At 36.0% G+C, this 23,677-nt stretch overlaps 1 protein-coding gene across 3 annotated transcripts; it reads left to right on the top strand.

Annotated features, from left to right (window-relative positions):
• Positions 1-366: 366 nt before the first annotated feature.
• oxt (Xylosyltransferase oxt) lies at positions 367-23,088 on the top strand. 3 transcript variants are annotated; one of them, XM_089854932.1, is made up of 11 exons: positions 367-925; positions 2,291-2,810; positions 4,141-4,437; positions 5,162-5,325; positions 5,410-5,612; positions 7,875-7,955; positions 14,139-14,364; positions 15,290-15,572; positions 16,234-16,571; positions 17,286-17,480; positions 18,378-23,088. In XM_089854932.1, the coding sequence occupies exons 1-11, from the start codon at positions 734-736 to the stop codon at positions 18,915-18,917; spliced, it is 3,039 nt and encodes a 1,012-aa protein (XP_089711058.1). In that variant the 5' UTR covers positions 367-733; the 3' UTR covers positions 18,918-23,088. The 3 variants fall into 3 exon arrangements, with proteins under 3 accessions (XP_089711058.1, XP_089711057.1, XP_089711059.1); XM_089854931.1 differs by having other exon boundaries at positions 16,231-16,571; XM_089854933.1 differs by lacking the exon at positions 4,141-4,437 and having other exon boundaries at positions 16,231-16,571.
• The last annotated feature ends 589 nt before the right edge of the window (positions 23,089-23,677 follow it).

The raw sequence follows: 23,677 nt of genomic DNA, 5'->3' as shown, positions 1-23,677 counted from the left end.
TTTATAATAATTAGGCAAATGGATTTTATATTGAAGTAACATTAGCTTTATTTATTTTTAGGCTTATTTGCATATTTACGAACATTAAATGTAATTAATTATGGCGTATTTAATTTGCCGACATTGATTTCTTTTGTCCAGTCCTATTTTCTACAAGAATAGTGTCTGGCTGTTTTGGCGCCTTAAATGTTTATAATAATTTGGCAAATGGATTTATATTGAAGTAACATTAGCTTTAACACTTATTTTTAGGCTTATATACATATTTACAAACATTAAATGTAATTAATTATGGCGTATTTAATTTGCGGACATTGATTTCTGTTGTCCAGCCCTGTTTTCTACAAGAATAGTGTCTGGCAGCCCTGTCCCGAGTCCCGTTAGATTATGCAATCGAGTGAAACTGAAAGTATCGCGGTCGGTGAAAGTTATAAATTTAATGAGGATGTTTTAAAATTAACAATTTTATTGAAGTAATTTTAAAATAATTAAGATAATTGTGCCAATTTAACGGAAAGTGTTTTATTTTTACTTAAACCGCCGTAACATGTATTCTGAAAGGAAAACAGTCTCTTGAAGTGCTAAGCCTTGGCCTCTCTAATCGCTACTTTTTCGGGAAATTGGCCATTTAAAAATGATCCCGCATCTAAATACCGAATTAACGTGGTACCTGTGTTAATTATTAAGTGTGTAAACCCCGGAAAATGATTAATTAAGCAGTCAGTCATGGGAAATGGCCAACTCAAGACTTGTGAAATACGTTTGTGTAAAATGGTGGCGTCGGTATTGGATATTCTTTGCCTTAGCGATCATAGTCTTAGTAATACAAGGACTTTTAGCGTACAATTTTTATAGTTTTAACTCGTTTAACGACGAGGAGTATGCTTTGAGGGGAAATACAGGAAGAAGTAAAGGAAATGTTCAGGTAATTAAGTTTAAATTGAATTTATTATGGAATATGGTGTCCTGTGTTATGTTTATGGGGGTAAGATGGCAACCCTTCCCCAATTTGCTAGAATGTAGCAGATCATCGGAATTGCAGGCTGAGAAATAAGGCAGTGACCCTGGAGTCTGGACAAATGTCCAGTTTAAAAATTAAAACCTTCAATGGTTACCCATTTCAAGTGGAAGGTTTTTTAATTAAAGTGTTTGGGTTTTTCTGGCCTTATGTTCACTTTGAAACAAATCCTTATTTCTCTGCCTGTCAGAAGAAAGTGTAGATTATCATAGGAACAAATATTTTGCTTGACTTGACACTGGGATTTTGTCGAAATTGCTTTAAAATTATTATTTTAAACACTGTATTAGTATGAACAGAAAGATGTATTGGAAATTCATTTAATATCAATATTATCTATTATTATAACACTCTAAAATGAAGCATAAATATTAAATTATATCAAAAAATGTACAAAAAGTGTCAGAACAGAAATACAGATGGCGCTCTAAAACTATAAATCTCGTGGTTTTATATCCTCAAAATGGATTTTTCTTTCGTCTCTTGTCAGCACGCACAAAGCTACATTACGTAGAGACCTAGCTTTGCGCGTACTGTCAACCGACGTCGTAACAGAGTATATGCAGAATAAACTGCCGTCTGAGATAGGGAGTTGCCTATCCTATAGCGTGAATACAAACCTGGAAAACCTGCAAAAATCAGAGAAATAAATAGTTGACAAAAACCTCAGGGAAATTTCGAATTTTTAGCAAAATTCAGGGAAATTTGCGTCAATCAGGGGGGCTGAGTAATTAGTAAAACGTTCATTAATATCCCCTCCATAGGATTAACATTATACTATACTTTGGAAGCTCATAACTTTGGTTATATTAGAGATACGGGGATGTCCTTTGATTATGTAATGGTCATATTTGCCCCCCCCCTCCTTCGTTTACATTTGTTCTATAGGATACTCCATATACGGGAAAAACCTGGAAAATTTAGGGAAGTATATGGGGAAAAAACCTGGAAATTTCAGGGAATTTTTTCCCAAAGTTGTATGAACCCTGTCGTGGTTCGTGGTCACTGTACTCCACTAGTATTGAATTAGGCAGGAAATTTCAGGGAATTTTTTCCCAAAGTTGTATGAACCCTGTCGTGGTTCGTGGTCACTGTACTCCACTAGTATTGATTTAGGCAGGCATTTCTGAAGTTTATATGGCACTCTTCGTAAGAGACACTGTATAGCCTTAGATCGTTGTACAACCTTAGCACATTGCAAACCACACGGAGTAGTGCAAAGTGATTTTGCCGTTCTTGTATTGTTAAATAACAAGGCGCCATTTTTAACAGCAAACGAACGATCATTCCCAGCAACGATCGAATATATATCAAGACCCTCTAGTCAGTCGATATCTGGAAGATTACGCTGTTGACGATGAAGATTCGCCAAGTAACTTATTTGATCGAGCTGGTAAAGATAGTAGTTCTCGAAATGGGCCTTTAAAAGACGACCAACGACAGAATCTCGTGGCCAAAGTCGCAGTTCCTAATGCAAAAGATAACTATGGATTGGCAGGGGGAACACGTGACTCAAACACTCGTCTCAAGAATTTGGGTGGTAGTAGCAACGTGGCCGCCATTAGCGACTCTTTGAGCAACATGGGGGTCAATAAGTCGTACGAGAACTTGAAGTTGAACTTAAAGGAGTTAGATTTTAAACCTTGGTGTAATATCAGCACCAGGGAAGCCATATCCGCCATTCATCGCGCCAAAACGCAAAAATGCAAACAAGAGATAGCAAATATATCGTGCCTTATACAGAACTCTTCTTTGTATCCAACTCGACTACCAAGATATTGCCCTATGGATGGTAAGTACCACTGTTTTATTTCTATTATTAGGCCTATTTATTGCGGTTCTAAAAGAATCGCGGAATTGCTGGTGCAATTTATCATAAGTTTATAAGTGATATGTTCCGTTCCATAAGTATGAATAACACTACCAATACAAGTTCGTAATGCTACTGAGATGGACTTACAGTACTCGAGATAACTAGTTCGAGAAGGAGAACGACGGAATTAAGCGAGTCAATTGAAGTCCTACCTGCTACACTCGGTGCAGGTGGTTAATTAATTTTGCATGCAGGACCAAGTTCCATCTAGGTCCTATTTAGTCTGAACTTACTAAGTTACCCAAATTTGACAGCAGCGCCTTACTCACCAGGCGTATGTCGCTCGCTTTACCCTGAATCTATGACCTCCCTACTTCAATCACTTCAAAATTACAAGCTCCAGTTTCTAAGTTACCAGAGATTAACAAACTTATGGATGGAACATATCTTATAAACTTATGCTGTTATTGAAATAATTGTTTTAATATTAAATAGATTAGTGTTTTGTATTCAAAATCCGCGTAATTTTAATTCTTATGTATTTGAACCAATTTAATTTAAATTAATTTAATTTTAAAGCTTGTATTACATTTAAGTTTAAACTTTATTAATTAATTTATGTATATAGAGAAGTGTGCACTCCCCAATTAGTTCACTTAACTCAAGTTGACTCAATAAACTTGTACCATTTGAAAGGGTCTTTAGATTGCACTGTCCAGGGATAGATTTAATTTTAGAAGTAGGAATGGAGAACGGTGTTAGTATTTACTTCAGTTATTCCGACCCATAGCCCACCCAGTATAGAGCCCCTCCCTCGAACACGTAATGTAACGAAAAGTTTAAATTATCTTATTGCTTGACTCACTTAAACTACGTTTTGATAACGTTGCTGACGGGAACGGCGAAAAATAATGACGTAATTCCATTTTACCTCTGTCGCTATAACCCGCCTCTTCTTTCATACCCCCCCCCGTCCCGTGGAAGGGGGTCCGGGACTTTGACGCGCGGAATGAGAAGTTTAAATTATCTTATTGGTTGACTCACTTAAACTACGTTTTGATGACGTTGCTGACGGAGACGGCGAAAAATACGTCATTCCTTTTTACCTCTGTCGCTATGGTAAACCCGCCTCTTCTTTCATACCCCCCCCCCCCCGTCCCGTGGAAGGTTGTCCGGGACTTTGACGACGCGCGCCCCCAGATATTACTCTGTTCTCTATTCCTACTTATAAAATTAAATCTATCCCTGATAAGAGACCATTCATTTTAGGTTTGTTTTCAGTTTCGTATCGTTTTAATTCTGTTTTTAGACGATTATTCTTTTAAAAATCTTGGTTGTTATCGCGATGAGACAAAGCATAGAATCTTATCTGGTTCGTTCATTCGGTTATCGGACAACAGTCCGCGTCGTTGCGTTGACCAGTGCCTTCGCTCCGGCTACCAATACGCCGGGGTTCAATATAGCAACGAATGTTTTTGTGGTAAAAGTGAACCACCCGAGAGCGCCAAGTTGCCTGAAATAAAATGTGATAGGGCTTGCCCAAAATCGCCTTCCATTCATTGCGGAGGATTTTTAGCCATGAATGTTTTTCGTACAGGGTTGCCAAGTTAGTTTTATGATTTATTTATTTCTTTTCATTTTATTGTTTATTTATTTATTTATTTATTTATTTCACAATGCTTTTGTTTGTTGGTTTTTTTGGTTAATTTGCTTTTGTTAATTAACGTCAATTGAAATACGTACGGCAATAATTAATTAAAAACTGCGATCTTCGTTGATTAAATTTAATTCTTTAATTTAATTTAATGCGGTATCTTGTATATTGGATTAGGAATGCATATAGCTACTAGGAATTATTGTGTAGCTATGTTAGTTTTTATGAATTCGGGTTTTGTGGGTATTAATTACGGGCTTCAGAACTTACTATCCCCGTCACGCCGAGGTCATAATACTTATGGCGTATTTTTAACTGTTGTTTCATTGGTTGGTAGCAGAGCGTGGCCCTACGCTCGGGCACAAAGTGTAAGGCAATTAACTTTGCTATAATGTTAATTCTGATGTTGGTTATTAAGATTCATGTTACAATAACGGTACCCCGCTTTGTGGTAGTGGTACACTTCTCTCGAAGAAGAGAAGTATATTATATACTTCTAGTCCCAAAATTCGTCTAAATACGCGATGATTCCAATTAGCTGTATGCACTCCTGATTAAATTTAATTAAATGCAATACAATACGAACTAAGCGCGACTATGAAATTAATTACGTAGTAAATTAATTATAATAAGTGGAATATTTATTTTTCTGCGTGTCATTTGACACACGATGTAGAATTTACCAAACGTGAACTCGTGATACCTCCCAAATGGTCCTCTCCTAGGAATGTCCGTATTGTCTTTCTACTAACTGTCAATGGTCGTGCCTTACGGCAAGTTAAGCGACTTCTCAAAGCTCTCTATCACAAGCGTCATTATTTTTATATACATGTTGATTCTGTAAGTTTTATCAAGAAAAATACAATGTTGTCTGTCCCTTTGGTCCCCTATCTCAAAATGGCGGCTGCTCGCGAATTTTTGCAGCGTCAGGATTACTTATACAGGGAGCTATTACCGCTGGAGGAGAAATTACCTAATATCCGTTTGTCACGATGGCGTTTATCCACCATTTGGGGTGGAGCTAGTCTTTTGAAAATGTTATTGCGTTGTATTTCCGATCTTCTTGATATCGAAGGTTGGAAATGGGATTATGTTATCAATCTAAGTGAAAGTGATTTTCCTATCAAGTAAGCTATAACCCCCCTGTGAACTTTGACCTCCCCCCTCGACCATTAGGGTCAAGCGCAGGGAGCCCAGACGTTCTATAAAATACTATATTATTGAACCTGTAACATATTATATTATAATTTCATGAAAGGTCAGACTATAATATGCTATAATTTCATGAAAGGTCAGACTATAATATGCTATAATTTCATGAAAGGTCAGACTATAATATGCTATAATTTCATGAAAGGTCAGACTATAATATGCTATAATTTCATGAAAGGTCAGACTATGATATGATATAATTTCATGAAAGGTCAGACTATAATATGCTATAATTTCATGAAAGGTCAGACTATAATATGCCATAATTTCATGAAAGGTCAGACTATAATATGCTATAATTTCATGAAAGGTCAGACTATAATATGCCATAATTTCATGAAAGGTCAGACTATAATATGCTATAATTTCATGAAAGGTCAGACTATAATATGCCATAATTTCATGAAAGGTCAGACTATAATATGCTATAATTTCATGAAAGGTCAGACTATAATATGCCATAATTTCATGAAAGGTCAGACTATAATATGCCATAATTTCATGAAAGGTCAGACTATAATATGCTATAATTTCATGAAAGGTCAGACTATAATATGCCATAATTTCATGAAAGGTCAGACTATAATATGCTATAATTTCATGAAAGGTCAGACTATAATATGCCATAATTTCATGAAAGGTCAGACTATAATATGCCATAATTTCATGAAAGGTCAGACTATAATATGCTATAATTTCATGAAAGGTCAGACTATAATATGCCATAATTTCATGAAAGGTCAGACTATAATATGCTATAATTTCATGAAAGGTCAGACTATAATATGCCATAATTTCATGAAAGGTCAGACTATAATATGCCATAATTTCATGAAAGGTCAGACTATAATATGCTATAATTTCATGAAAGGTCAGACTATAATATGCCATAATTTCATGAAAGGTCAGACTATAATATGCTATAATTTCATGAAAGGTCAGACTATAATATGCCATAATTTCATGAAAGGTCAGACTATAATATGCCATAATTTCATGAAAGGTCAGACTATAATATGCTATAATTTCATGAAAGGTCAGACTATAATATGCCATAATTTCATGAAAGGTCAGACTATAATATGCCATAATTTCATGAAAGGTCAGACTATAATATGCTATAATTTCATGAAAGGTCAGACTATAATATGCCATAATTTCATGAAAGGTCAGACTATAATATGCTATAATTTCATGAAAGGTCAGACTATAATATGCTATAATTTCATGAAAGGTCAGACTATAATATGCCATAATTTCATGAAAGGTCAGACTATAATATGCCATAATTTCATGAAAGGTCAGACTATAATATGCTATAATTTCATGAAAGGTCAGACTATAATATGCCATAATTTCATGAAAGGTCAGACTATAATATGCTATAATTTCATGAAAGGTCAGACTATAATATGCTATAATTTCATGAAAGGTCAGACTATAATATGCTATAATTTCATGAAAGGTCAGACTATAATATGCCATAATTTCATGAAAGGTCAGACTATAATATGCTATAATTTCATGAAAGGTCAGACTATAATATGCCATAATTTCATGAAAGGTCAGACTATAATATGCCATAATTTCATGAAAGGTCAGACTATAATATGCTATAATTTCATGAAAGGTCAGACTATAATATGCCATAATTTCATGAAAGGTCAGACTATAATATGCTATAATTTCATGAAAGGTCAGACTATAATATGCCATAATTTCATGAAAGGTCAGACTATAATATGCCATAATTTCATGAAAGGTCAGACTATAATATGCTATAATTTCATGAAAGGTCAGACTATAATATGCCATAATTTCATGAAAGGTCAGACTATAATATGCCATAATTTCATGAAAGGTCAGACTATAATATGCTATAATTTCATGAAAGGTCAGACTATAATATGCCATAATTTCATGAAAGGTCAGACTATAATATGCTATAATTTCATGAAAGGTCAGACTATAATATGCTATAATTTCATGAAAGGTCAGACTATAATATCCCATGTTTTGACTTAATTTCGAAAGTTTTCGTATTATTTTATTCCTATATTTTCCTATAAAATCCTATAATTCCTCAAAAAAATCTCAAGGAATTAAATTTTTTGTCTGGGCTCCCTGCAAGCAAGCGACTGCTTACTTGCTCTAATTCGGAACCAATTATGGTACAGATCCTTAGAAAAGTTAGAAATGTTCCTCACTGCGAATAAGGGCGTGAATTTTGTCAAGTCACATGGCCAGGACACTCAAAGGTATATTGACAGGCCGTTGACAATGCAAGAAGTGATATCTAGTTTACTAGGGAGAAGGTATAAGATTACTCCCAAGTATTCGCGCGAGCCATAGTCCCAGTCCCCTTTCAAAATACAAGGGGGACGTAAAAGGAGGCCACCGGGCTATTTCGCCAACTCTCCTCAGTCAGAAAATAGCTCTCTTCGTGGTTTCCCCCCCCCCGACACGAGAGAAGAGGGGAAACTTTGATAGAAAATTTATTGAAACATCTATTGCAAAGGATTTTCCCGAAAACAGTCCCAAAGAAATCAAACCGAATATTTCCATAATTTTCAAATTCTTTTTGTCAAATCTCCGGTTGTAAATAAGATGGCTCCTTGCGACACGCGTCATTTAATAGACCAAAATGTCCTCTTTAAACTAGTGTTCTCGAATTTTCCCTAATTGCAAAGGATTCTCCCCAAAACAGTCCCAAAGAAATCCAAAAATCAATCAGAAAACCGAATATTTCCATAATTTTCAAATTCCTTTTGCCAAATCTCCGGTTGTAAATAAGATGGCTCCTTACAACACGCGTCATTTAATAGACCAAAATGTCCTCTTTAAACTAGTGTTCTCGAATTTTCCCTAATTGCAAAGGATTCTCCCCAAAACAGTCCCAAAGAAATCAAAAAATCAATCAGAAAACCGAATATTTCCATAATTTTCAAATTCCTTTTGCCAAATCTCCGGTTGTAAATAAGATGGCTCCTTACGACACGCGTCATTTAATGGACCAAAATGTCCTCTTTAAACTAGTGTTCTCGAATTTTCCCTAATTGCAAAGGATTCTCCCCAAAACAGTCCCAAAGAAATCAAAAAATCAATCAGAAAACCGAATATTTCCATAATTTTCAAATTCCTTTTGCCAAATCTCCGGTTGTAAATAAGGTGGCTCCTTACAACACGCGTCATTTAATGGACCAAAATGTCCTCTTTAAACTAGTGTTCTCGAATTTTCCCTAATTGCAAAGGATTCTCCCCAAAACAGTCCCAAAGAAATCCAAAAATCAATCAGAAAACCGAATATTTCCATAATTTTCAAATTCCTTTTGCCAAATCTCCGGTTGTAAATAAGATGGCTCCTTACAACACGCGTCATTTAATGGACCAAAATGTCCTCTTTAAACTAGTGTTCTCGAATTTTCCCTAATTGCAAAGGATTCTCCCCAAAACAGTCCCAAAGAAATCCAAAAATCAATCAGAAAACCGAATATTTCCATAATTTTCAAATTCTTTTTGCCAAATCTCCGGTTGTAAATAAGATGGCTCCTTACAACACGCGTCATTTAATAGACCAAAATGTCCTCTTTAAACTAGTGTTCTCGAATTTTCCCTAATTGCAAAGGGTTCTCCCCAAAACAGTCCCAAAGAAATCCAAAAATCAATCAGAAAACCGAATATTTCCATAATTTTCAAATTCTTTTTGTCAAATCTCCGGTTGTAAATAAGATGGCTCCTTACAACACGCGTCATTTAATAGACCAAAATGTCCTCTTTAAACTAGTGTTCTCGAATTTTCCCTAATTGCAAAGGATTCTCCCCAAAACAGTCCCAAAGAAATCCAAAAATCAATCAGAAAACCGAATATTTCCATAATTTTCAAATTCCTTTTGCCAAATCTCCGGTTGTAAATAAGATGGCTCCTTACAACACGCGTCATTTAATGGACCAAAATGTCCTCTTTAAACTAGTGTTCTCGAATTTTCCCTAATTGCAAAGGATTCTCCCCAAAACAGTCCCAAAGAAATCCAAAAATCAATCAGAAAACCGAATATTTCCATAATTTTCAAATTCTTTTTGCCAAATCTCCGGTTGTAAATAAGATGGCTCCTTACAACACGCGTCATTTAATAGACCAAAATGTCCTCTTTAAACTAGTGTTCTCGAATTTTCCCTAATTGCAAAGGGTTCTCCCCAAAACAGTCCCAAAGAAATCCAAAAATCAATCAGAAAACCGAATATTTCCATAATTTTCAAATTCCTTTTGCCAAATCTCCGGTTGTAAATAAGGTGGCTCCTTACAACACGCGTCATTTAATGGACCAAAATGTCCTCTTTAAACTAGTGTTCTCGAATTTTCCCTAATTGCAAAGGATTCTCCCCAAAACAGTCCCAAAGAAATCCAAAAATCAATCAGAAAACCGAATATTTCCATAATTTTCAAATTCCTTTTGCCAAATCTCCGGTTGTAAATAAGATGGCTCCTTACAACACGCGTCATTTAATGGACCAAAATGTCCTCTTTAAACTAGTGTTCTCGAATTTTCCCTAATTGCAAAGGATTCTCCCCAAAACAGTCCCATAGAAATCCAAAAATCAATCAGAAAACCGAATATTTCCATAATTTTCAAATTCCTTTTGCCAAATCTCCGGTTGTAAATAAGATGGCTCCTTACGACACGCGTCATTTAATGGACCAAAATGTCCTCTTTAAACTAGTGTTCTCGAATTTTCCCTAATTGCAAAGGATTCTCCCCAAAACAGTCCCAAAGAAATCAAAAATCAATCAGAAAACCGAATATTTCCATAATTTTCAAATTCCTTTTGCCAAATCTCCGGTTGTAAATAAGATGGCTCCTTACAACACGCGTCATTTAATGGACCAAAATGTCCTCTTTAAACTAGTGTTCTCGAATTTTCCCTAATTGCAAAGGATTCTCCCCAAAACAGTCCCAAAGAAATCCAAAAATCAATCAGAAAACCGAATATTTCCATAATTTTCAAATTCTTTTTGCCAAATCTCCGGTTGTAAATAAGATGGCTCCTTACAACACGCGTCATTTAATAGACCAAAATGTCCTCTTTAAACTAGTGTTCTCGAATTTTCCCTAATTGCAAAGGGTTCTCCCCAAAACAGTCCCAAAGAAATCCAAAAATCAATCAGAAAACCGAATATTTCCATAATTTTCAAATTCCTTTTGCCAAATCTCCGGTTGTAAATAAGGTGGCTCCTTACAACACGCGTCATTTAATGGACCAAAATGTCCTCTTTGAACTAGTGTTCTCGAATTTTCCCTAATTGCAAAGGATTCTCCCCAAAACAGTCCCAAAGAAATCCAAAAATCAATCAGAAAACCGAATATTTCCATAATTTTCAAATTCCTTTTGCCAAATCTCCGGTTGTAAATAAGATGGCTCCTTACAACACGCGTCATTTAATGGACCAAAATGTCCTCTTTAAACTAGTGTTCTCGAATTTTCCCTAATTGCAAATGATTCTCCCCAAAACAGTCCCAAAGAAATCCAAAAATCAATCAGAAAACCGAATATTTCCATAATTTTCAAATTCTTTTTGCCAAATCTCCGGTTGTAAATAAGATGGCTCCTTACAACACGCGTCATTTAATAGACCAAAATGTCCTCTTTAAACTAGTGTTCTCGAATTTTCCCTAATTGCAAAGGGTTCTCCCCAAAACAGTCCCAAAGAAATCCAAAAATCAATCAGAAAACCGAATATTTCCATAATTTTCAAATTCTTTTTGTCAAATCTCCGGTTGTAAATAAGATGGCTCCTTACAACACGCGTCATTTAATAGACCAAAATGTCCTCTTTAAACTAGTGTTCTCGAATTTTCCCTAATTGCAAAGGATTCTCCCCAAAACAGTCCCAAAGAAATCCAAAAATCAATCAGAAAACCGAATATTTCCATAATTTTCAAATTCCTTTTGCCAAATCTCCGGTTGTAAATAAGATGGCTCCTTACAACACGCGTCATTTAATGGACCAAAATGTCCTCTTTAAACTAGTGTTCTCGAATTTTCCCTAATTGCAAAGGATTCTCCCCAAAACAGTCCCAAAGAAATCCAAAAATCAATCAGAAAACCGAATATTTCCATAATTTTCAAATTCTTTTTGCCAAATCTCCGGTTGTAAATAAGATGGCTCCTTACAACACGCGTCATTTAATAGACCAAAATGTCCTCTTTAAACTAGTGTTCTCGAATTTTCCCTAATTGCAAAGGGTTCTCCCCAAAACAGTCCCAAAGAAATCCAAAAATCCATCAGAAAACCGAATATTTCCATAATTTTCAAATTCCTTTTGCCAAATCTCCGGTTGTAAATAAGATGGCTCCTTACGACACGCGTCATTTAATTGACCAAAATGTCCTCTTTAAACTAGTGTTCTCGAATTTTCCCTAATTGCAAAGGATTCTCCCCAAAACAGTCCCAAAGAAATCCAAAAATCAATCAGAAAACCGAATATTTCCATAATTTTCATATTCCTTTTGCCAAATCTCCGGTTGTAAATAAGATGGCTCCTTACAACACGCGTCATTTAATAGACCAAAATATCCTCTTTAAACTAGTGTTCTCGAATTTTCCCTAATTGCAAAGGATTCTCCCCAAAACAGTCCCAAAGAAATCAAAAAATCAATCAGAAAACCGAATATTTCCATAATTTTCAAATTCTTTTTGTCAAATCTCCGGTTGTAAATAAGATGGCTCCTTACGACACGCGTCATTTAATAGACCAAAATGTCCTCTTTAAACTAGTGTTCTCGAATTTTCCCTAATTGCAAAGGATTCTCCCCAAAACAGTCCCAAAGAAATCCAAAAATCAATCAGAAAACCGAATACTTCCATAATTTTCAAATTCTTTTTGTCAAATCTCCGGTTGTAAATAAGATGGCTCCTTACGACACGCGTCATTTTATAGACCAAAATGTCCTCTTTAAACTAGTGTTCTCGAATTTTCCCTAATTGCAAAGGATTCTCCCCAAAACAGTCCCAAAGAAATCCAAAAATCAATCAGAAAACCGAATACTTCCATAATTTTCAAATTCTTTTTGTCAAATCTCCGGTTGTAAATAAGATGGCTCCTTACGACACGCGTCATTTAATAGACCAAAATGTCCTCTTTAAACTAGTGTTCTCGAATTTTCCCTAATTGCAAAGGATTCTCCCCAAAACAGTCCCAAAGAAATCCAAAAATCAATCAGAAAACCGAATATTTCCATAATTTTCAAATTCCTTTTGCCAAATCTCCGGTTGTAAATAAGATGGCTCCTTACGACACGCGTCATTTAATAGACCAAAATGTCCTCTTTAAACTAGTGTTCTCGAATTTTCCCTAATTGCAAAGGATTCTCCCCAAAACAGTCCCAAAGAAATCCAAAAATCAATCAGAAAACCGAATACTTCCATAATTTTCAAATTCTTTTTGTCAAATCTCCGGTTGTAAATAAGATGGCTCCTTACGACACGCGTCATTTAATAGACCAAAATGTCCTCTTTAAACTAGTGTTCTCGAATTTTCCCTAATTGCAAAGGATTCTCCCCAAAACAGTCCCAAAGAAATCCAAAAATCAATCAGAAAACCGAATATTTCCATAATTTTCAAATTCCTTTTGCCAAATCTCCGGTTGTAAATAAGATGGCTCCTTACGACACGCGTCATTTAATAGACCAAAATGTCCTCTTTAAACTAGTGTTCTCGAATTTTCCCTAATTGCAAAGGATTCTCCCCAAACCAGTCCCAAAGAAATCCAAAAATCAATCAGAAAACCGAATATTTCCATAATTTTCAAATTCCTTTTGCCAAATCTCTGGTTGTAAATAAGATGGCTCCTTACAACACGCGTCATTTAATAGACCAAAATATCCTCTTTAAACTAGTGTTATCGAATTTTCCCTAATTGCAAAGGATTCTCCCCAAAACAGTCCCAAAGAAATCCAAAAATCAATCAGAAAACTGAATATTTCCATAATTTTCAAATTCCTTTTGCCAAATCTCCGGTTGTAAATAAGATGGCTCCTTGCGACACGCGTCATTTAATGGACCAAAATGTCCTCTTTAAACTAGTGTTCTCGAATTTTCCCTAATTGCAAAGGATTCTCCCCAAAACAGTCCCAAAGAAATCCAAAAATCAATCAGAAAACCGAATATTTCCATAATTTTCAAATTTCTTTTGTCAATCGAATTTATTTTCGTCATTGGCGTCGTGCTGACGTGCACGAGTTTTCAAGACCCAATGAGATGCTAGCTGGTTGTAATTTAGAGGCGGGGATTAACAGTCCGGACCTACGTCGTTTGGACTGGAGATAAAGCTAGATTATAAATGTGGCGAGTTTATACCTTCTCCCTAATAAACTAGATATCACTTCTTGACAATGTTATAGATATGAGGATTCAAGCTAGGTTTTTTGGGGGGAAATTTAGGTTTATTGCCAAACAAGGTTTAGACAAGAGTTTCTACGAATGTGACACTCATATGTGGAGGTTGGGAGACCGGCCTTTACCATGGGGGATACGTATGGATGGTGGAAGTGATTGGATAGCCTTGAACCGTGATTTTTGCACATACGTCACGCAAAAACACGGGAAAAAAGATGAATTGTTGGAAGGCTTGAAAATAGTTTTCCAATATACCCTATTACCTGCCGAAGTAAGAATTATTCTTATACCCCTTGTAAATTAATTCAGGGTTCGTACACGACCTGGATATCCTGGGCAAGGCAGGGAAATTGAAAATGGGCCTTAAAAGGTCAGGGAAATTAAAAATGGGCCAAAAAGGTCAGGGAAATTAAAAATGGAAGAATGTGGAATTTATTCAGGGAAAACACAGAAACATCAGGGAAATTGAAAATGGAAGAATGTGGAATTTATTCAGGGAAAACATAGAAACATCAGGGAAATTTGTGAAATTTAGGGAAAACCTGATAAAATCATGGAAATTTATGGAATTTAGTTCGGGAAAACATGGAAAATCAGGGAAATTTGTGAAATTTAGGGAAAACCTGGAAAAATCATGGAAATTTGTGGAATTTAGTCAGGGAAGACAGAGAAACATCAGGGAAATTTGTGAAATTTAGTCAGGGAAGACAGAGAAACATCAGGGAAATTTGTGAAATTTAGGGAAAACCTGAAATTTGTGGAATTTAGTTCGGGAAAACATGGAAAATCAGGGAAATTTGTGGAATTTAGTCCGGGAAAACCTGGAAAAATCAGGGAAATTTGTGGAATTTAGTCCGGGAAAACCTGGAAAAATCAGGGAAATTTGTGGAATTTAGTCCGGGAAAACCTGGAAAAATCAGGGAAATTTGTGGAATTTAGTCCGGGAAAACCTGGAAAAATCAGGGAAATTTGTGGAATTTAGTCCGGGAAAACCTGGAAAAATCATGGAAATTTGTGGAATTTAGGGAAAACCTGGAAAAATCATTGAAATTTGTGGATTTTAGTCAGGGAAAACCTGGAAAAGTCAACCTCGGGGAATTTTCATTCCAAAACTTTTGTACGAACCCTGTTGTAACAGTTAACCCGAGTTTGTAATCAGGGTTAATAAGACTTTATCGTCGTCTTGTCTCTGTCAGTCTTTTTTCCATACTGTGCTACACAACAGCGCTTTTTGCGAGTACATCGTCGACAACAATTTGCATATTACGAATTGGAAGCGAAAACAAGGGTGTAAATGTCAGTACAAACATATTGTGGATTGGTGCGGATGTTCGCCCAATGATTTCAAATTAGAAGATTGGCCACGAATTCAATCAACCGAGGATAGACCATTCTTTTTCGCGCGTAAATTTGAGCCATCCGTTTGTCAATCCATCATTGAGCAGGTTGAAAGGTGGATACTCGGACCCAGAGATACACGTAAGTTAATTAATGACAATTGAAGTGTTGTCCACTTTAAAGGAAAGGGTTAATTAACATAACTGATTCTACCTTAATTAAAAAAACGGCTAATTTTTCTAAATATAAAAGGAGTTAAATATTAAATTTAAAATAAATGATCTCTTATTACAATATGATAATTAGTACATTTAATTAGTCAGATTAAAAATAATCAAGGACTACAGCCTCGCCATCCGCCATTGCTTTAGTGCAGGCGTCTGCTAGCCAGAACCTACCTTACCCCCTATAGGGATTGGTTGAATTCTCACAGGCTGAGAGAGGTAACGGTAGTTGTAAGAGGTTCTGGCTAGCAGACGCCACTAAAGCAATGGCTTACTACGACTGCTATCCCGGACCTCTTACCTCTCTCAGCGCGTGATAATTCAACCAATCCCGTAGGTGTAAGAGGTTCTGGCTAGCAGACGCCACTAAAGCAATGGCTTACTAAGACTGCGCCATCCGTCATTGGTTTAGTGGCATCTGCTAGCCTCTTACCCCTTACCTCTCTCAGCCTGTGAGGATTCAACCAATCCCGTGGGGGTAAGAGGTTCTGGCTAGCAGACGACACTAACATAATCAGTTATGTTACCAAACTTCTACAAGTTGTGACGCGAATTGTTGCTAATTTTCTTTTCAGTAGTTCCATCTACGTTTTCTTACTGGCAAAACGAGTATCATTACCAAGATCGGTCCCCGCCTTCGAATGACGCTTACCTGAGTATGTTTTCGAGTTTCGCTCGTCTTGGTGTGAAGCAGTTGCGAGAGGCGGGCGAAGGGACTTGTCTCCCCACTTTCCATCAAGTACTGGAAGCCAATTTATACTTTGAAGACGATGATTACAAAGGAACGCTCATTCTTTACGAGGCCTTTCTACCAAAAATCAGAGAACCTGTCGTATTAGAAACTCAAGTTCGTCCCATTCACAAGTTCACCGTCCATAAAGCCGTTGGTCCTTTGGGAAGCCTTAAACAAATTCAGGTAAGGTGCTAGAAATTTTCTTCGTTCGTTTGTTGGCCAGGTAAGAGTTTAAAACTGATTGTGGTTGGTAACTTGGTATAGTTTACTACTACGAACTTTCTTGTGACGTCACACCTTCACGTCTTACCTCGGTCGGTCGGTTTTGGCGACCATGTTGGAAGTAGTTAGCTCAAGGCATACAATTTAGGCTAACAATTTAGAGCTATCTCAGTAGTGACGTCAGTGCGTGTGTAAAACGTCACGATCCTGGGTTTGGCAGTGGGCGGCCATGTTTGGTACCGCTTTGGTTCTATGGACAAATAGCATGGGTGACGTCACACAAAGGCTTCTGAGATAGGTTATTGACGTCAAATCTCCGTAGCTCCTCCCCTCTCAGTTCCACTCTATAATTCTTCTACTACGAACTTTCTAGTGACGTCACACCCTCCTCGGTTTTGGGTTGGCTACCATATAGAGCTATCTCAGAAGCCATAGTGTGACGTCACCCATGCTATTTGCACATAGAACCAAAGTGGTACCAAACATGGCCGCCCACTGCCAAAGCTAAGCCCATGACGTTTCACCTAGGCACTGACGTCACAACTGAGATAGCTCTATTGGAAGTCGTTAGCTGCTCACGACATACAATTTAGATTAGTTACCGATATTGACGTCACATCTCCGCTCGTAACTTCTCCCATCTCAGTACCACTTTTATTTATCTCTTAATGTTAGGTTGGCTCTGATTTTGATCAGAAAGAGCAAGTTTTTCGAAACTTTGGAAGGATTTTGGGACCGTTCTCGGAACCAGTCGCGGTTCATCGATGGGGAGCTGTTAGTCAGTCGTTTCCCATTACTTTTGTTTGGGTGGATCCCGTAGGAACTGTCGCTGGGTCCTACGAAATCAGAGTCGAACCCGGCACCAGTGAGGTAAGACATTTTCTCTTTATTTACACTTGGCATGGTATTGAATACTGTTGTTGTCTTAAGACTCGGATCTTCACATTTAGGCCTAATTCTTTTATAAAGCAATGCATTGCGTTTTGTTTGCAACTAGAGTGTGGTTGGTAGCTTTTGACTTTTGGGTTCAGTTTTATGTGGCTTGGTACTTGGTTTTCAATACGTTAATTTGTTACTTTGTAAGTCGCTTGCATTTTCCGATGCTAGACTAGTCACGCTCTGCTACCGACCAATGAAGTCGCGCATAGGGGCACAATGATTCATATGTATTATAGCATTTTCCTGTTAGATACAAAACAGGGCTTGTAACGATTGAAAATGTCTAACAATGCGCGTGGTTCATGTAGACATTAATGTTTTATATTGCTTGCCACTGTAATATGGTTAATAACGGAGCTAAAATAGATTAAGTACTTAAAAAGATACGTTGAGATGTGAGCGGAGCTCTTATAAACCTCGTAAGCCTACTAGAGTAGAGTACCCTCTAACTTGTATCTAAGTATCATCCTTACCCTTTAAAGAATGGTGTGTTCTGGTTTGCTTCGACATGAAATCTTTCAAACAATTAACATTATCACGCTTTAAACAAAGTTCTGATATGTTTTAATGCATGTTCTTTTAATACTCAATGTTCACCACATATTCGTGCAAATCATGTAATATAACTAATGATTATGCGCATTGTATGATGTGGTTAGATCATTTACACATAACATCTGTCAAATGACAATAGAAGTTGAGGGTCATATCTTCATTTGCTTGTAGCAGATGTACACTTTTATTGTTAATGTTCAAAGCACATTTTCCTCGAACCCCCAAACTTGATGTTAAATTCAATTGAATTAAATTAAATTTAAATCAATTAAGGTCCTTTATCATAAACCAACCTTCCGTCAACCATTACGACCCGGTGTCTGGTCATTATTACTGATGAAAGAATGGGTATTATGCGCCGAAGTCCAATTTTTGGTGGTTCCTTTATCGGTCCTTGAAGGCAAACCCATTCCTCAGGACAAAACCCATACTTTACACGATGGCCCCAACCAGCCTTACGTTGACCTTGACTTCTCTCAAGTTCAAAACTTGCTCTCTACCCTAAAACAAAGTCAAAATACCAATTTCGTTAACAAAAACATCGGTAATTCGTTACCGGAAGTTAAGCAATTGGCTCTCTCGAACTCTCTTCGGTATGGCTCGGATTTAGAATCCTGGATTGATGGTTTAGTGGCGGGGTTTTGGTCAACTCAAACGACTTGCTTTAGAATGTCGCCTACACACGCGACGGGTGGTGCCTTGTGTCCTGGTTTAGATTTGGAGCGGTGTCAAGAGACCACGTGGAGTTCTTTGTCCCCTGATCCAAAGTCCGAAATTAATAAAGTTGATTCAGTTAGCGGACGACTCGAATGATGATATATCTATATATATATACCCCTTATTGTATCGTGTAGGTTTGTGTATTTGTATAGAATGTATATGTATGTATGTAGTGTATAGATTAGAAGATAATAGGTCAAAGAAGAGAAGAGTATAACAGTTATTTTTTAAGCAAGCACCAAATATAATCACGTCAGTGTCAAATCTTTTTATATATACTGATATATATTATGTATGTATATATATATCTCAGTAATGTAACGTAATGTACGTAAGTATTATTACGTAAATGGAGGTAATTAATTTTCTAGTAATTTCAATTTGGTTTTATGATCCGTTCCGTACGTGGTTTGTTAATTGTATTGTGACTTTCGGAAGGCGCTACTGTAAAGCGTCGTCTGCTAGTCACGGTATTCGCGATGATAATGAGTTACAAGGCTTAGCGTATGTTTTTAATTGACAATAGAGTAGTGTCGGTAGAGAGGGGAGTAGACTGTGTATTCCTCCCTCTAGGCGCGCTTTTGTAAGAGGGAATACTGTACGCGGCTGGTAGGGGGGATGACACTGAGCTAAAAGATAGAAGGGTATGACGTTTGCATACGTAGAACTGACATTACTCTATAAGAATTAAGAACGGGAGTTTGTTTTCTAGAAACTTGATTGTGACTATTAGAGGGCGCTATGGTAAAGCGTCGTCTGCTAGTCACAGTATTACCAATATCAATGAATTACAAGGCTTAGCGTATGTTTTTAATTGACAATAAGAACGTGCGTTTATTTTTCTAGAAACAAAAGTATTGTGCATCAGACGGCGCCATTGTAAAGCGTCGTCTGCTAGTCACAGTATTCCCGATCAGGGCCGGAAAAAAGAAAAATTTCTTACAGGACATGTGTCCAGTGACTGGAAAATAAATAGGACATTGTCCACTGTAGCGCGCAAAAATAGTGTCGAAACTTCATAGTCAACTTAGGAAAAATTGGTCAATTATTTAGTGACCCCCTTAGTTTTTTTCAAAAAAATTATGGGACATTTTAAAATTTTATTGGACAGTGTCCTGTGCTTGCTTATTTCCGGCCCTGTTCCCCCATGCCAATGAATGACAAGGCTTAGCGTACGTTTTTAATTGACAAAACAACGCGCGTATATAATTATTTACTATTAGAAAAACAACGTTCATTAGCGCAGTTAATGTAATTAATTAAGTTCCAAATCAAACCATTAGTAGGTTAACGCAAATTTTAGATTTAAACCTAAAACCTAAAAATACCTTACAATCCGCTATTCATTCTAGCGACCCTATATACTCGGCACCAATCCAAGACTATACCTCAGCCATATTTTATTATTTCACCAAATAATAATTAATTCCTAAAAACAAAATTTTGATCACAATTTTGAACCCCATTTTGAATGTTATTAGCACCACGCAGCTAGCTCTACTAGAATCCAATTCGCTCTGCGACTGCGTACACTATGAATTATAAGGCCGTTTATAACCTAACCTAACCCCGTGTCACAATAAGCCTATTTCGAATAGCTACTTATGTTAGTTAGTTTTCTGTGCCAATTTTATTAATTGCATTTGTTTAATTTAAAGTAGTTCCTATTATAGTTTAGAAATGATCTAATTAAATTAACCCTAAATTCATGAATTTTTAAAAGATCTAAGGGTTAAAGTTCAACCCATCCTCGGCCGTCTGCGCGTGCGCGAGAAATTGTACTTCTTTTTCGTCTTCTTTGTTAAGCCTAATTTAGGCCTATTGTTTTTAAAAGTAAAGTTGCTTAAAGTAGGCGTATATTTGCAAATATTTACTGGCGAAAGAAGTGCAATAAGGCTGGTTAAAGTATAGTAAACATGACAGCTAGCCCAGAATCGTTTACATATCACAATTGTCTTGCCGCTGAAAATTTAAACACGTAATTACGTGTGTTATATAACTTTATTTGCCTTTTAGAACAATTTTTACTTAATGTATTTTTTCCGAACTTTACGCTATTTATTTTAGATTAACCCTTTTGCCTTTATTTGCCCTTAATTTTAATTATTAATTACCGCACGTTAATTTCTAATTTTTTTCGCGAAATTTCTCTTCTGTACTTGTTATTTCTTACTGGGACAAAGCGAAAGGGAAGCGTTGACGTTTTGGTGGTAAATTTTGGCACAATCGAAAGTTAGTGAGAAAGGCTTCCCCTGTTCTGCTAAGTCCCAATTTTGTCACAGTTACAAAGTTTTTATTTGAGTTTAATGCTTGACAAAATTTCCTCACGCGTATCTTTTACTCTTTCGGAAATTTTCACGTGTTTTTCTTACTTTTGACGAAAATTTCACGCGTTTCTCTTTATTTTTGATGAAATTTTCACGCGTTTTTCTTTATTTTTGACGGAAATTTCACGCGTTTCTCTTTATTTTTGACGGAAATTTCACGCGTTTCTCTTTATTTTTGACGGAAGTTTCACGCGTTTTTCCTACTTTTGACGAAATTTTCACGTGTTTCTCTTATATTTTAACGAAATGTTCACGCGTTTCTCTTTATTTTTGAAGAAATTTTCACGCGTTTCTCTTATTTTTGACGAAATTTTCACGCGTCTCTCTTATTTTTAACGAAAATTTCACGCGTCTCTCTTATTTTTAACGAAAATTTCACGCGTTTCTCTTTATTTTTAACGAAAATTTCACGCGTTTCTCTTTATTTTTAACGAAATTTTCACGCGTTTCTCTTTATTTTTGACGAAAATTTCACGTGTTTCTCTTATTTTTGACGAAAATTTTACGTGTTTCTCTTATTTTTGACGAAAATTTCACGCGTTTCTCTTATTTCTAACGAAAATTTCACGCGTTTCTCTTATTTTTGACGAAAATTTCTCGCGTTTCTCTTATTTCTAACGAAATTTTCACGCGTTTCTCTTATTTCTAACGAAAATTTCTCGCGTTTCTCTTATTTCTAACGAAATTTTCATGCAATTTACTTTTGACAAACAAATCCTCAAGCGAATTTACTTCTTACTTAACTAAGTTTAACTAATAATTTTCACCTATAAACTAACTTTCATCAATTTTAATTCTCAACCAAAACTTCAAACTGTGAAATAAAATCAAAAAAAGTATATAACTATAAAATAATGTTTATATAAAAAAATGTAAAATTATGAACTGATCTATACACACAAAAAAAAGAGTCTGTGTCGGTGTATATCTAATTGTTAAAATAATGTTCAAATTTTTATAATAATTTAATTAATAATTAACTTTTAAATTAATATTAACTATAATATACAGTAAGTATAACCTACAATATATAATTTTTAATTATTTTCGCAAAAACGAAAAATTATTACGAGAAATAATTGCTTTAGCGTTTTTTAGAAGCTAGAAGCTATTTTTTAAAATAGTTTAAAAAAAATCCTTAAAAATTGGATTGCAAATTATAAATAATCAATTTCAAAGTATTTTTCAAGTAGATTTTTAAATTTAAAAAACATGAACTGAACTGAACTTCAGGAGCCAATTAGCACATGTGCAAAACTTTGGTAGAATCTCAGTTAATTTTAACTAATTTCAAATAGACCCGTTTTCAAAGGTTTGGGGTAAAATAGACACGCTAACTGTGGAACGACTGGGGTCCGATGAAACGCTAGAAATGGGCTAGGAATACTCGGAAAAATGGCGGGCGGTCTATTCGGACGAATCAGGAAAACCGCCCGCCATTTTTTCCGAGTATTCCTTTCCCACTTTCTAGCGTTCCACCGGACCTAAGGCGTTCCACAGTTAGCGGGCAGATTTCCCTCAAATTACCCATCGTCCTTGTTAACCCTAACCCTAAACCTAGCAGACGACACCTATTTGAAAACGGTCTATTTCATTTAAACCAAGCTTTATTAATAATTTTTAAGTAACTCAATTAGTAATTTAATACTCCGATATTATAATTCGGTTATTGTGGGATAATCGAAGTAGATCCCACCTAAATATATTTAATTACTAGTTTTTAATTAAAGGTATAAAAACTAGATTCAACTTAAGAAAAAAAAATGTATACGAAATTAAGAGATTTAGTGACGTATTAAGAAACACAAGCTTACAAAAAATGTTATTTGTATTCTTTTTTACATTTTTAAGGATATTTCTGTCATAAGTGCCTTGTCACATAATGAGAAAAGATAAATCAACCGTCGATGATAATTAAACTCAAAGCTATCAATGTTTTCATTGTAATAATTGGGGAAACATTTTGAATGGGATGTGCGTTTTGTTTTTGGTGTAGTTTATTAATTATGTTTGGTCTGTTTCAGAAGAAATTCAATGGTTTTAACGTGGTCTCTAATTGGCTTCCGATATGTGTTTTTGAGGTACGTATTTGTCTTTGGGGTGGATATTAAGCCATATAATTCTTTCAGTATGTTATAACCCTGTTTCTGCCCTTTCCAATGATACCAAACACTTGGGGGTTATGACAATCAGGGCCCGAGTAATTAAGCAAAATGTTCATAGGACTAAGCGGGCTAATTTACATGACGCCTTTTAACTCGGGTTCTATGAGAGATACAGGGTAGTCCTTTGAGTATGTTATAGCCATGTTTCTGTCCTTTCCAACGATACCTAATACTTGGGGGTCACGACAATCAGGGCCCGAGTAATTAAGCAAAATGTTCATAGGACTAAGCGGGCTAATTTTCATGACGCCTTTTAACTGAGGTTCTATGAGAAATACAGGGTAGTCCTTTGAGTATGTTATAGCCATGTTTCTGTCCTTTCCAACGATACCTAATACTTGGGGGTCACGACAATCAGGGC

The sequence above is a fragment of the Phalangium opilio genome, unplaced genomic scaffold (genome assembly GCF_054372755.1).
Source record: "Phalangium opilio isolate 3A_F unplaced genomic scaffold, DU_Popi_V2 ptg000209l_1, whole genome shotgun sequence".
In the NCBI taxonomy this organism is placed as follows: domain Eukaryota; kingdom Metazoa; phylum Arthropoda; class Arachnida; order Opiliones; family Phalangiidae; genus Phalangium; species Phalangium opilio.
Note: the sequence above shows the minus strand (reverse complement) of the source record. Positions and strands in the feature narration are given on the sequence as shown.